The sequence below is a fragment of the Oncorhynchus kisutch genome, linkage group LG8 (assembly GCF_002021735.2).
Source record: "Oncorhynchus kisutch isolate 150728-3 linkage group LG8, Okis_V2, whole genome shotgun sequence".
Taxonomy (NCBI): domain Eukaryota; kingdom Metazoa; phylum Chordata; class Actinopteri; order Salmoniformes; family Salmonidae; genus Oncorhynchus; species Oncorhynchus kisutch.
In genome coordinates, this window is record NC_034181.2 from 33316494 (window position 1) to 33330335 (window position 13842).

The following is a 13842-nucleotide window of genomic DNA, read 5'->3' on the forward strand; positions in this document are numbered from 1 at the left end:
TCATTTAAACTTTTGAACACTTTTTTAAACGAATAAAAGCATGGCCTTTCCTTGCTTTGGTGACAGAATTAGCACCCATGGGGGGGGGGGGGGGGATCTCTAGTCTCCACCAAGTGTTGTTAACATGCTATGCTTTCCCTTATCCAACTGGCGGTGGAGAAACAAGCTTTTGAGTATTCAGAGATAAAACACCTACGTTTTTTCACGACTGCCATGGAAGTGGCCAGAGTCTTCAAAGGTCTGAAACTAGGGTATTTGGTGCAGTGTGTGCATTCACATCATTGTGTGAATCACTGTTATTGTCTGCCTTAACCAGAACTGTACAGGTAAGGGAGGCAGGTAGCCTAGCGGTTAAACCGTCGGGCCAGGAACTGAAAGGTCGTTGGTTTGAATACCCGAGCCGGCATGGTGAAAAATCTGTCAATGTCCTCCTGAGCAAGGCACTTAAGTCTAATTTGCTCCAGGGATGCCATACTACTATGGCTGGCCTTGTAAAACAACACATTGATAAACAGTGTATGTAAAAAAATATATATATAAAATAGCATCTTAAATCTATATGGTACTGTTGTGTCTTAATAGGCTCCATTTAGTTCCTGATACCACTATTCATAAGATGTTGGCGCATTTCTGTTTCCCTGTTAAGGCAAATTACATGGATGGGTGCATTTGCCTTGTTTACCACTGACCTAATTGATGAACACATCCTTGTTGAACTCAAACTGATTCCCACCGTATCCTCTCCACTCTCAAACTTAGGGAGCCTTAACTAACAGGGAGGTTGTTAACATTTTCCTTTTGCATTTTGCCTCAACTAAAGACTGGTTTTGATGGAGTGCCATTGATCGGACACTCTGGGCACCTAGTCAATGGACCTTGTGTGTGTTCCCTGGGTGCGGATGCCGTGCCAACAATGGTGGACTTCCAAGGTCCAGTCCCATTAGGCTGTAGAGGAGGACAGGCTCTCCCAGTCTCTGAGCTGCAGGTGGCCATCACATCATGTCACTTACTAAACACCCCAAGAGAGCAAGGAAAAGGATATCAGCTTATCGGCACAGGCATCATTGCTGCAGACAGCTGGGGTTTGTATCTACTGCCCCCTAGTGTGTGGATGAGTGCTATGCCCACTGCCCAACCACAACTCCAGTGGTCAGCTGTGGTCAACTCAAGCTACAGTTTGTTGCAGAATGTGAAAGGGCGGGGTTGAGATGTAATGATCTTATCTCTTTGGGTGAAAGGAATTTGTGGGGTTTGAAGTGAGAGAGTTGGAATGGAATGATTTGGAGAAGAGCAACAATACCTTTTTGGAAAGGTAGCCTTAAAAAAAACAAGCACACTAATAGCACAAAACCATAACTATAAAACTGAGGTTAAGGGGTGGCTGTTGATGATTAGCATAGTCATTTTGGGTATATTAAAACAGCAGGGTTGCTTCCACTAATGGTGCTAATGATGTTCTTCTGTAGAAATGTATTTCGGATTGGACACCTGGTGGCACAGGGCATTTTCTTCTCTTCTTAATGACCGCATTACCTCTCGAGGTAATTTGCTTTGGTTATTGTCACTTCCGTGTACAATTCCACATAAGCTGACACCACGACGGCTCTCAAGGAACTACACTGGACTTTGTGCAAACTGGAAACTGAGGCCGCATTTATTATAGCTGGGGGGCGTTAATAAAGGGGCAAAAGCATTCTTGACCATTGCTACTATCCCTTACGGGACAAACATCTACTGATGCACCATTGAGAGTATCCTGTCGGGCTGTATCACCAACTGGTATGGCAATTGCACCGTCCACAACTGCGGGGCTCTCCAGAGGTTGGTGCGGTCAGCCCAACGCATCATCAGGGGCACACTGCCTTCCCTCCAGGAACTCTACAGCACCCGGTGTTACAGAAAGGCCAAGAAAATCATCAATCATCAAGGGACCCCAGCCACCCAAGCAATGGCCTGTTCACCCCGATACCATCTAGAAGGCGGAGACAGTACAGGTTAATGAAAAATGGGAATGAGAGACTGATAAACAGCTTCTATCTCCAGGCCATCAGACTGTTAAACAGTCATAACTAGCCGGCCTCTGCCCAGTACCCTGCCCTGAATCTCAGACACTGTTACTAGTCAGCTACCACCCGGTACTCTACCATGCACCTTAGAGACTGTTGCCCTATGTACATAGTCATTGAACACTGGTCACTTAAATAATGTTTGCATACTGTTTTACCTGCTTTATACTGTATCTACTGCTGTACATATAATTCCTAGTATACTGTATCTTGTATAAATCAATCTGGTGTAGATACATATAGATTGCATTTGGATTACTGTTACAGTGCTATTTGGGTTGCTAATTGGATTCATTCCGACAAATCTTAATTTCCTTCTTTTGACTTTTTGGATAATGTGTGTATTGCTAGGTATTACTGCACCGTTGTACTTCTGCTCTGTACTGAAGAATATCCACTACTTCTTTCTGTCTGCAGCATCTCAGTGTTTCACTTTAAACTGCCTGTCTGCTTTGTACAAAGTGGTACAGTAGCTTACTTGCTAAATATGTTCTCCTTATGAATATAGATGATTTTGGAATCAAATAGTTTTGCCTTAAATGCATTTGGATTTTTTTCCAGAAAGATGTGGGGGAGAGGAAGATATCAACTGGCAGCACTTTGAATAATTAGTTGGTATTCGTGCTTCCTCAATAGAGCACTGAATTATACTGTTTATATAGCAACCTATGACAACATAACTGCTAACTGAATGCATGGCCCTGTGAGGCTCAAAGTAAATACCTAGCATGCCTCCTAAGTAAAGAGACTACCTCTGCTTGTGTGTCCTTCTTCCCAAGTGCATGGCCACCTACATAGGCATCATTCTTAGCAGAGAACATGACAATGACTATAAAGGGCAGTCTTATTTTGTGTGTGTGTGTGTGTGCGCGAGATAGGGAGTGTGTGAGCTGGGGTTTGTTAGCTAATGAATGCTGCAGAATGCTGTTAGGCTAATAGGAATGTGATCTCCTCCCTGGGTTTGATACACACTAGCGAGAAGCCTTTGGTTTGTGCCCATGGTTCATTATAATGGGATAATTAATACCGCTCAGCCTTTTCTCTGTGTGCCGCAGTAGAAAAGGTTGAAGAATAAATGATTCATTTAAAATAATCTGATGCATATTAAAACAGTTATTTAATTCATTAAAAGAACAGTAAGTTATTCCAAATCCAACTGGCAAATATTTTTTTGCACATTTCATCTCTCTCTCTCTCTCTCGCTCTCTCTCTCTCTCTCTCTCTCACACACACACACACACACACACACACACACACACACACACACACACACACACACACACACACACACACACACACACACACACACACACACACACACACACACACACACACACACACACACACACACACACACACACACACACACATGCCATATTGTAATAGCAATTCTCATTCCTTCCCACTGTTTAATCACATGGACAATTTGCCTTCTTTTCTTAGCTGGGTCTGTATTAATGTTTCAGCCAGAATTTTGCTGGCAGTGGCACTTGTGAATTCAAAGACTGCTTGACTTTCGTGCCATTAGAGAATAGCAACAGCTTTATAGACTGAATGTTAGGTCCTGCTACTCATGAACTGCAGTCAAGAAGCACTTAGTGGGGAATTGTGACCCTGTGACCGCAGATAGCCTATGCTCAACATCTCTCAGTTCAGGCAGATGGGAAGATAACAGTCTGGTAACCTTCACCACTCAACAGTACTCAACCTCTGCTTTCACCATGGAACATACTATAAAACACCCTCTTGCACAACCACTCCTGAACAACATTATGCAAAAGACTAATACCCCATGCTGAATACAAATAGTATGGGTGTGTTTGGCTTGATTAATGTTGTTTTCTGAAACATGACGATCCAATGCGTCTATTTGCTCCTCAGCCTTTTCTTTAGCCAGGCTAGCTTCATCTCTCCAGTGGCCACTTCAGTAACCCATACATGTCACTACATAACCATGAATATCCCAGAACAAACGCCAAGCAACATCTCCCTGACATTTATCTCTATTATTATTATTCTTGTCTTCCATTCAATTTGACAGTGTTTTAGTGGGAGTTTGTCTTTTCTCCTCCTGTCGCCATATCTGTTATTTTCTGGACAGGCTGAATTGAAGAGCTCTGTTGGGTATAGGTCTCACAGGGGACTCGGCTTGCTCCTCATCTCTTTCTCTTTCTTGTTCTTGTCTCTTTCTCATTCTCTCGCTCTTTCTCCTCTCCATCCTCTCTCTCTCCGTTTCTCTCTCCGTCAGTTTCTCTCTCTAACAACATTTCCATCCACAGTTTTTATGTGATTAAAGTCATACCATATTTTAAAAAATCACGACAGCTGTGATGGAAATGTTTCGGTGCTGACAGATGATTTGTTCATTTGACATGGTGGGATCTTTTTGTGTCGGTAAAATGAATTATACAAGAAATGGTGGTGGAAACACCTTCATGTGCAAATATTGATTTAACAACCATCATATGGAAGTAAACTTGGAGTCACACGATGACATGGTCTGTGGTTCTCCCACTACGACTCGGGAAACCGTGCAGTTTATTAAGCTACAGATGAAATAAACTGTGATGAACTTCACAGGATTGTGAAAGTGCAAGGTGATCTTGATGCTCCATTCCAATAAATATTCAGGGTCTTATTCTGGTAACATTATGATCGATGCTTGACTGCCGTTTGATAAATACAAATATTCTTGCTCTTCATAATAATCTCATCAAGTACACTAGCCTACCCACACTGTATCTGTTAGCTGTTGGCTAGAGCACACGTGCCAAGAAGAGTGTAGGCACGTTTTCTATTGAACACAACCATAGAGTTGAAAATGCAGTGGAGAAGCATTGAACTTTAGATTTGTATTTGTTACATGAAAGCGAAAAAGTACATTTTGTCTGCACTACCTCATGCAACAAGTCAGTTTGGTGGGAACACACCACTGCTGGGAAAATGGGCATATTTTCTTTTGTGCATTTTCAAATATTCACATGAAAATCTGTCGCCAAGTGGATGGAAACCTAGCTAGTATCGCTCAATTGTTTCCACTGAATAGTAAGACAACTGGAAACCCTATATATAATAGTATATTCCATTTGACATATGGGTGGTCACAGGAATCAAACCCACAGCCCTATTAGACATTTGTATGTTTTTTTCTTCTCATATTTCCAGATACTTTTTCCCGACACCTTCTTTGCCTACTGTCAGTAGTGAATACACTTGAGAGGCCATGTCAAATACCCAACCAAATGTACTGAAAATGATGTATCCATGGCAACAATACACCTCAGGTTGCCATATGCACATCTTAAATCTTGTCATGGTTGTAACACAGCTTTCCATTTCTTTTCTTTTTCAACATAATGTTTTACTCTTGGCTCTATCTCTTGGCTTTTGTATTGCACGGTATTTCTCTGGCAGTAGCCAAGCATTGAGGGATCTGGTGAAGGGGTGGGTTAGGAGATTGTTAGGTGGGGGTGTATATACACTCTGAATGAACAACCTCCTGTCCGTACAGTGCTCCCATATCAGCTCCTAGATTGGGTTTCATGCTCTGACTATTGGGGTCCGTTCTCACAATGCAGACCTGACAACAGACTCTCACCTCAGGGTTGGGTGTGCGTGGCGAGAGCGGCCTGGGGTAATATACTTCTGACGGGCTCCCCCATGGCTGTGAAATGAAATTCCCCCACAGCTTAGTGAAATTTCAGCTGGGCTTTGCTGGCTATTACCTCTGAAGCTCCTGCTCGTTCTATTTCCTTCCCCCACCCCTCTCACCCTGTTCCCTCCTCACCCTCCTGGTCCCTTGTAGTTGTGGTTTGACTTAAAGGGCTTTGTAAGGTCAATTGATTCTATCCCTTTGATATATTGTTATTGTCACGGCTAACCAAATTGCAGCCACATTTGAAAAGAGTGGGCAAAGCTTTTCAGCACAGCACAAATCTTCTTCCCAGCACAGACAAGCGTATACTGCACTGGTTCTTTTCATGTGTGACTTCCATGGATTTAATTTGCCGAGGGATGTAAGGAGACAAAATATTATGGGTGTGCTAGGGTTGTTTGTATATTTATGACTGCCGGTAGCTTTGCTTAGAGACAAGCCAGATGACACTAAAACACAAAATCCGTCAGCAAACAGGTGAATGGCAGTAGTGGGAAATTGGCAGTTAGTGTATTGCATAATTTATGTGCAATAAAATGACCTTCTTAGCCACAAGTTATACTTTACACTGCATCCAGGAATTTCAAAAAACAGGGTCTACATAAAGCATGTTCTATAGTCTCCCTATTAGTTATATACATAATATCATTCCCAAGTCTTTATTTAATCTATTGATGTATTACATTTGGGATGTATAGAACTTCAGTAAAGCAATTTGATGTTTGTGAACTAATGATTCTTGATATAATATGACTGGTTATCTTGCATGCGCGAGGAGCCCTCCTCTCAGAGTAAATAAGTTACTGTGTGTGTGTGTGTGTGTGTGTGTGTGTGTGTGTGTGTGTGTGTGTGTGTGTGTGTGTGTGTGTGTGTGTGTGAGAGAGAGAGATATGCATAGGGCTGGTATATCACTGTTCTACCCCGAGGAGCATGGGAACAGCAGACATTCAGGGTACTGTTTTCAAGCACCACTGGAGCCCTAAATTTGATTATTTTGGGGGGAGTTTGCACCCTCCCTGCAAAGCCTCCTTGTAGTGTGGTATAGTATAATGTAGTGCATTTATTCTACTGGCTGTGTGCAGGATATGTCCATCCCCACATCTCACATGGGCTCCAACTTATTTCCTCATCTTTACAGACTGTGTGGTGCTGTGTGTGTCTCCATCCTGGCTTCTCCATGTCCAATTTGCTATGTATGTTTTACACATGTTCAAGATGATTGTGTCAGACGTAGGGAAAGTCTATCTCTTTCCCTAATATCACAAAACCAAGAGAGGGATGGAAGTGCTCTGTCTTCAAGATCTGGAAATAGAGATATTGACACTCCAAATGTCAACCTACCTCCTCCAAAGACACACACACACACACACCACTGATGGTTGTGTCGCAGTGTAAGCCCCAGCGGTGTAAGGGAGAGGACACAGAAGCCCCTATCACATCTCCCAGAGATTAAATGACAGTGTCACAGTGAAACATTGGCTCTGATAATAGGACAATAGAGCCAGTTTCAATTATAGTCTTCCTCTAGAGAGGACTGCAAGAAAGGAATTACCTCAGGAAGGTCTGTTTTATTTTTTCTGTCAGTTTATTCTCTGTGACATTGAAATCTTTATTTCTTTAGACTCCTTGGGGCTTAAAACGTAATAGCTAGCCTGATCTTACCAAGGTGGGCTTTTGTTAGCTTTGTGTGACTGAAATAGCTCAGGTATCTCAAATGTGAGTTTCAGACCGTATCAGAAATACTAAAACAATACAACACGAACCACATCCTGCTGTATCTAAAGGACTTGTTATTAAATGAGTTCCTCTCTCATTGCAAATGTCAGAATTATGTTTTATTATTTGATCGATGGGTCTTATCAATGTGTTTATTTCACCCCTGCTGGTAATGCTGTGTTGTGGCGATTGAGAGGTTTGAGATGGCCTCTCCTGTGTGTAGCCTGTCTGCTCATTCTCCTCTCCATGCCAGAGTCAGGACTCTCAGTATTGTCAGGTCCCTCTCCAGCCTCCCATCTCAGCCAGCCTGCCAGATGCTCTTTCCACACTCCTCCACAGTCTTTATCTAGCTCTACCCCAACTTCTCTCTGTGGTGCTGTTGGCTTAGCTGTCTGTCTGTGAGACCTGGCCCCCATCCCTGCCTCAGTAGAACAACACAGACAGTTTACAGGTGATTATCAGCCCAGCCGCATAGAACACATCCAGAGGCCTTTGGTGTAATTGAATTAGAGTCCATGCTGGAAGTCTGAGAGATTGTCAGTCCCAGGGGCTGGAGAGACAGACCTGCTTCTCCTGTGATGAGACCAGTGTTTTGAAAAAAAATAGAAGACAGTCTTTTCAGCCTTTCTAGTGGTTTATTGGCTAAATTAAGTAAAGTTTCTTATCTACCAGTAACATTAGCAGCTTCAGACGTTGATTAGCTTAATATGATCACCCAAAAGGTCAGACAAACTCCATAGCAACAGTTGTCTCAACGCCACCTTAAGTCTACTTCTATCACGTTTCAAGGTAAGACCCAGATGCAGACTATTTCAAAGTAACAATGTTTATTACAACATGGGCAAAGGTACAGGATGGCAGGCAGGCTCAGGGTCAGGTCAGGCAGAGGTCGGTAATCCAGAGTAGTGGGGCAAAGGTAAAAACACTGGTAACAGGACGCACAGGGCTGTAAGACATGGTTTTAATTCTAGACACAGAAAAGGTAGGAAATATACGGAGGGTACAGGGCAACAGAGGAAGAACAGCAGAGGGGCTTCCGGGGGTGTAGCTGTGGGACTATAGCGGTGTGCCAGCGCATCTGGCTTGACCTTCTTGGATACCGGTAGGTGCTGCGGAAGTGAAGTGGCCAAGAGCCAAAAGAATCCCAATACCACGGGAACCTGCGGAGACTCAACTAGCAGGAATTGGATCATCTCGCTGTGGTTCCCTGACACTCGTCGGTTGATGGGGGTGGTATGGTTGGTGACCCGGCCTATAGAGCGCCCGTCCAGCACTCTAACATTCATGGGAATGGAGAGGGGTTGAGTGGGGATGCTCAGCTCGGACACCAGGGTAACGTCCAAAAGACTTACATCGGCCCCCGAGTCGATGAGTACCTGGAGAGACATGGACTGGTTGCCCCACAGCAGAATGGTGTGGAGAGGGGGACGAGTAAGGGGAGAAAATGTTTATTTAATCCCCACCCGAGTACTCACTCCAACAAATGAGCCAGGTCTCTTGAAGGGACAGGTAGACACAAAATGACTGACAGTACTGCAATACAGACAACTTTGGTTGTCAATTCTGAGTACGCATTTGGCTGGAGACAGCCTAGCCCTGCCGAGCTGCCTTGGCTCGGGAAGAGGTGAATAGGCAGTCTTCAGAGACTCTTGGAGGAACTCGGGTCAGCTCAGATCTTCTCGGGGACGTAGACACCGGGAACTTCCGGAGTTCATCAGATGAAAGCTGGGATCCTTGGGTGAGCGATTGGGACAGCAATCAGACCTCTCCTCCCTCCTACATTCCCATAGCCGACCACCGAGCCGGATGGATAAAGCAACGAGTGAGTCAAGATCCGTCGGTAGTTCCTGGGCTGTAAGCTCGTCCTTTACTTCCTCCGATAATCCATGCAGGAACGTGTCGAACAGCGCTTCCAGGTTCCAGGCACACTCCACTACTTGCGTGCGGAAATCCACCACATAGCCTGCCACACTGAGGGAGTCCTGTTGTAGCTGGAGTAACTTCCAAACAGCCTATCTCCCAGACACCGGAGCCTCAAACGTTTTTCACCTCCGCCACGAATTCCTCCAGACTGAAGCATACGGCCGACTCACAGTGAGGAATTGCTCCCGCAATGTGTCCATTGCTTGGTCGTGACGTTTGGCCATAGTCTGGAACCCTGCCATCGGACCGCGAAGCAACTCCTCGTGCCTACCAATGGTGGCTCCTTGGGAGGAGATGGCATAGCGGAGCTGGTCCAAGTCTGCTGGGTCAGTAATGGCCAGTTCGTACTATCACATTTCAAGGTAAGACCCAGATGCAGACTGTGTCGAAGTAACAATGTTTATTACAACAACAGGGGCAAAGGTACAGGACGGCAGGCAGGGTCAGGTCAGGTCAGGCAGAGGTTGGTTAATCCAGAATAGTGCGGCAAAGGTAAAAATGCCGGTAGGTTCTACGAACAAAACGAACTGGCAACAGACAAACAGAGAACATAGGTATAAATACACAGGGGCTAACGGAGAAGATGGGCGGCACCTGGAGGGGGGTGGAGACAAGCACAAAGACAAGTGAAACAGATTAGGGCGTGACATCTTCATTTAATTAAATGCATCACATGCTGACAGCTTACAAGGTCTGTTGAATAGAAGCACTAAGACACTCACACGTTCACGCTGTATTTTACCTATAGCACCCGTTCCTATTCAGTGACTCACAGTGAGTGTTACTATGCTGTAGAATAATGTTTTTTCCAACTCCCACACCAGTCCGTCAAGTGTTAAAGGAGAAGTTTGCTTTTTTACAACCAAATCTCTAAGTTGCAACAAAATGGAATATAACGTTGAGGATAAAGTTCGGAATGAAACAATTTCATGTATAATATTTAAAGACATGCATCACCATACTGAGTGTTTCCCTTTCTAAAAGGACATATTTGAGTGTTTTTGGAGCCTTCGTTCATGTTCTTTCAGAGCCCCCGTACTGCACAACAACAATGAGGAAGTGAATTGCTGGTTGGGGTAGATGTAGCAAAAACAAGTGAAATTTCTAAATTCTCCTTTAATATGCATTACTGTGCCTGCTCACCAGGACTAACACAAGCTACTGCTCTCATGAACAAGGTGATGTCATCAAAGTCAAAGGGCCAAAATAATACGCACATGTAGCTGTGTGAATTTCTCTTCTCCTAGATATTTCCTTCACAATCTCCTCCCATATCCTCCCCTCTCACCTCCTATCTCATTTTCTACTGTCTTCATTATTCAAACATTTTATTGCAGTCAGATTTTTCAGTTTTCAAAATTGCAGAATGTCTGTGTTAAGGTTACGCTCATAGAACAAAGAAAATTGTCATCTGCAATTGTATCTCCCTGACATTTCTGGAGCTGGTGTTCTATATTCAGATGAAACCTCATAAAGTCCTTCATTTTCACGTCAGTTATTAAAAAATGGCACCTATGATGCCGTAGGGAGGGCAATAATTGACATCTCTAAATCAAAAAACTGAATGGATTTGCTCAGAGAAGAGACAAATGGTGAAATAATTTCAGTGTTTGAGTTCACGTCATACCATGCACAGCTGAATCCTGCTTCTCCTTAGACACCTTCATTAGTTTGACTCTGTAGTTTGTATATTCTAATGTATTCTGAATTTGATGTTACCAGAGGATCATGTTTGCACTGAAATCTGAGTGGGTGAGGAAACTAGGGCATTTTTCAGATTACCAGTGACACAGCCCAAAGTGCAGTCATGTGACTGTACATACTGTTCAAAGGTTATAAACTCTGGTCAATCTGTTCATCAGCTGTCATCGTTGTTTGGTTGATGACCTCACGGCTTTTATTGGTCTTCCAACCCAAATTGGCATCTGTTTTGTCAGAGGGACTGTGGATGTAGTAGTTATGTAAGGCCGTTTTCTACCATGCCACTGCTCTGACAGCCCAGCACAACCCAGCTCTATCCACACTGATTGCTACTCTGTTATGGAATGCAGCACAAGTTATTTGGTTGGTTGTCATTTTAAATATTTATACTCACTTCCGTTTCTTGTAGAAATTGGGTTGTTGTGTGCTAGGACACAACAAATCACTCATTCTCTCTGATTGAAAATAAATAAGAGAATGGGAAGTGAGTATGTGCCTTACAAAAACCCAGGGTTCAGCAAATAAAACGCCTGGTCTATTATTCATAGTTTTCCTGTTTTCTGAGTCACATTCATAATTGAGAACATTATATATTTGCTCAGATGTCTTTTCTCGAAGTACTACGAATGTTCTTTGTTCACCACAACAATAAAAAAAATAGGCAAATTGATTTGCGGTCTTGGAATGAAGCTGGTAAAGTAATTAGATGTGTTGATCTGTACTGTAGGGTGCCATACTGTATCTGCCATGTGACATAGGTACAGTAGACAAACTGCCGTCGTTGTCCTGAGGCCAAGCAGCACCAAAAGAGATTGAGAGAGGGCGCATATTTTTCCTCTTTCTCGCTCGTTCTTTCTTTCTGGTCAGCCTTAAATGAAGGAGATGCTGTTTAGTGCCGTTGGGCCTTGGAGACAGTGCGTGAAATGTATTGGCCCTGAGCCCTGCCATTTGACACGCCAGACAAGGCTAACAGATCTTGTGCCATTTCCATTTCCTGCTTCTGTGTAAAGCTGACCTTTGCTGCCTCCTGGCTATTTATTTAAACTCTGAGCACCAGAGACTTATGGTGTCACCGGGAAATGATATTATCAACGCTCTCCATTTGTCTGCCTTAATGCAGCCCTGCCATATATTCTCCCTGCATTGCATATACTGTAATGCTATATATTCATACTGTGCTGCTGCTGCAAATGAGGGCAGTGGTTAACACCCAAGCCTTCATGTCCAGAGCAGGGGGTGACAGTTACTTGTAGCCTCCCTCTGAGATAAAGATTAGTATGTATTACAGTACTGTACAGAGCAACTGTAGCCGTATGGGCAGTATGAAGAATGTCAATATAGAGCTGTGAGAAATAGCTATTAACAGTGCATATCATACCATGGACCAGAGTTGACCTTTTGTAGAAGCACAGTCTAAAATGTCAGGGACATTGATTTAGTCATCAGACTCCACCATTTTTAATAATTCGATTAGGACTGTGTGTTGGTAGAGCTCATGGATGGACATACTGTTACTTTCTAATAAAATACTGATCCTCTCCCATCTCTTTCTCTCTGGTCTGTGCTGCAGGTCTGAGGAGGGTGTGCAGAGGGTCCTACAGGTGGACCTGGAAGTGGACAGCTTCCTGGGTCCACTGGGCAGCCGCTGGATCACGTGGCAGGTGGAGTACCCGGGCAGCCATGCCACCACGCAGGAGGCAGAGACGGAGATCCGACTGGCCCAGAAGGACCTGGGGGGCATTGTGCCCCTGGCCATGGTGAGTGGTGCCATTCAGTCAGCCAGTCACAATCACTACAACACACAGAGCAGATGGACTGTGCCAGAGATCTGAAGAGCACAAAGTTCACTCAAAGTTTTGTAGGCTACACACTGTGCATCCTGCTGTTCACAGCAGTGACGATGCTTCACATAATTGTTTTTCTATTCACAACTTTGACTTTTGTACATCTATTGCATATTTTGTATAATCACTTACTGTATATTATTATTGTGGAGCAATATGTTTAAAGGTCTTGTACATTACACATCTAAGAAATCTTAGATCTTTGATTCCTGATGTAACTACACTGAAATCGCAGACCTTTAGCTTCAGTGTTTTGCCTGTGGAGTGTGTGTTTTGGCATGGAGGAGGAGTGGGTGCATGTGGCCCTCTGCAGGCCCTGTGTGGGGCCTGGAGGCTCTCTGTGGCCTGAGGGTAGGCCTGCAGGTGTTTTTCTCTCTTTAGGCTGCTATACAGATTAGCCTCTCTATTGGATGGATTCACCAAAGCTACTCCATTGAACTTCACAGAACATCTTTCACCTCATTTGCCTTGGCTTTCTAAACAGAGTTAGATCCAGAAAAGCAACAGAAAGATACCAGAGAGATCAATTACACCCACTTACAAGCATGACATGTTGCTTGCCATTGTTGAGATATGTGATTTTCTCTAAGAGCTTTATTTCTATGTTTGTGGTATGCATAATGAATGTTGTGAGTGCACTGTCGAGTATAAATAGTTCCATATTAGCAGCGCCTATAGCTACATAATAGGTGCCTGTGGGTGGCTGCATTTGCCTGTGTTGCTGTGCTGAGAGGAATGCAGCTACTCTAACTCTTGTACCCCACAGATCTATTTTCCAAATAATTGATGCTTTTTTTCTTCTTTTTTTTTTTACAGAGGTAGATTAATACCCATAGTTCCCTTTTGATATTCCTTTCATTCTTCTGACGTGTCAATAATGTTTCTGCCATATAAAAGGGATATTTGCACCCACGCTTTGCATTGACACAAATGTATA

The 13842-nt window shown here is 43.7% G+C and overlaps 1 protein-coding gene across 1 annotated transcript in view; it reads left to right on the top strand.

Annotated features, from left to right (window-relative positions):
* The window catches only part of si:dkeyp-14d3.1 (transmembrane protein 132C), a 214602-nt gene that overhangs the window by 127637 nt on the left and 73123 nt on the right, over positions 1-13842 (top strand). The window contains exon 4 of the mRNA XM_031830154.1: positions 12632-12818. Within this exon, the coding sequence (XP_031686014.1) occupies positions 12632-12818 (187 nt within the window). The remainder of the gene's footprint in view (positions 1-12631; positions 12819-13842) is intronic.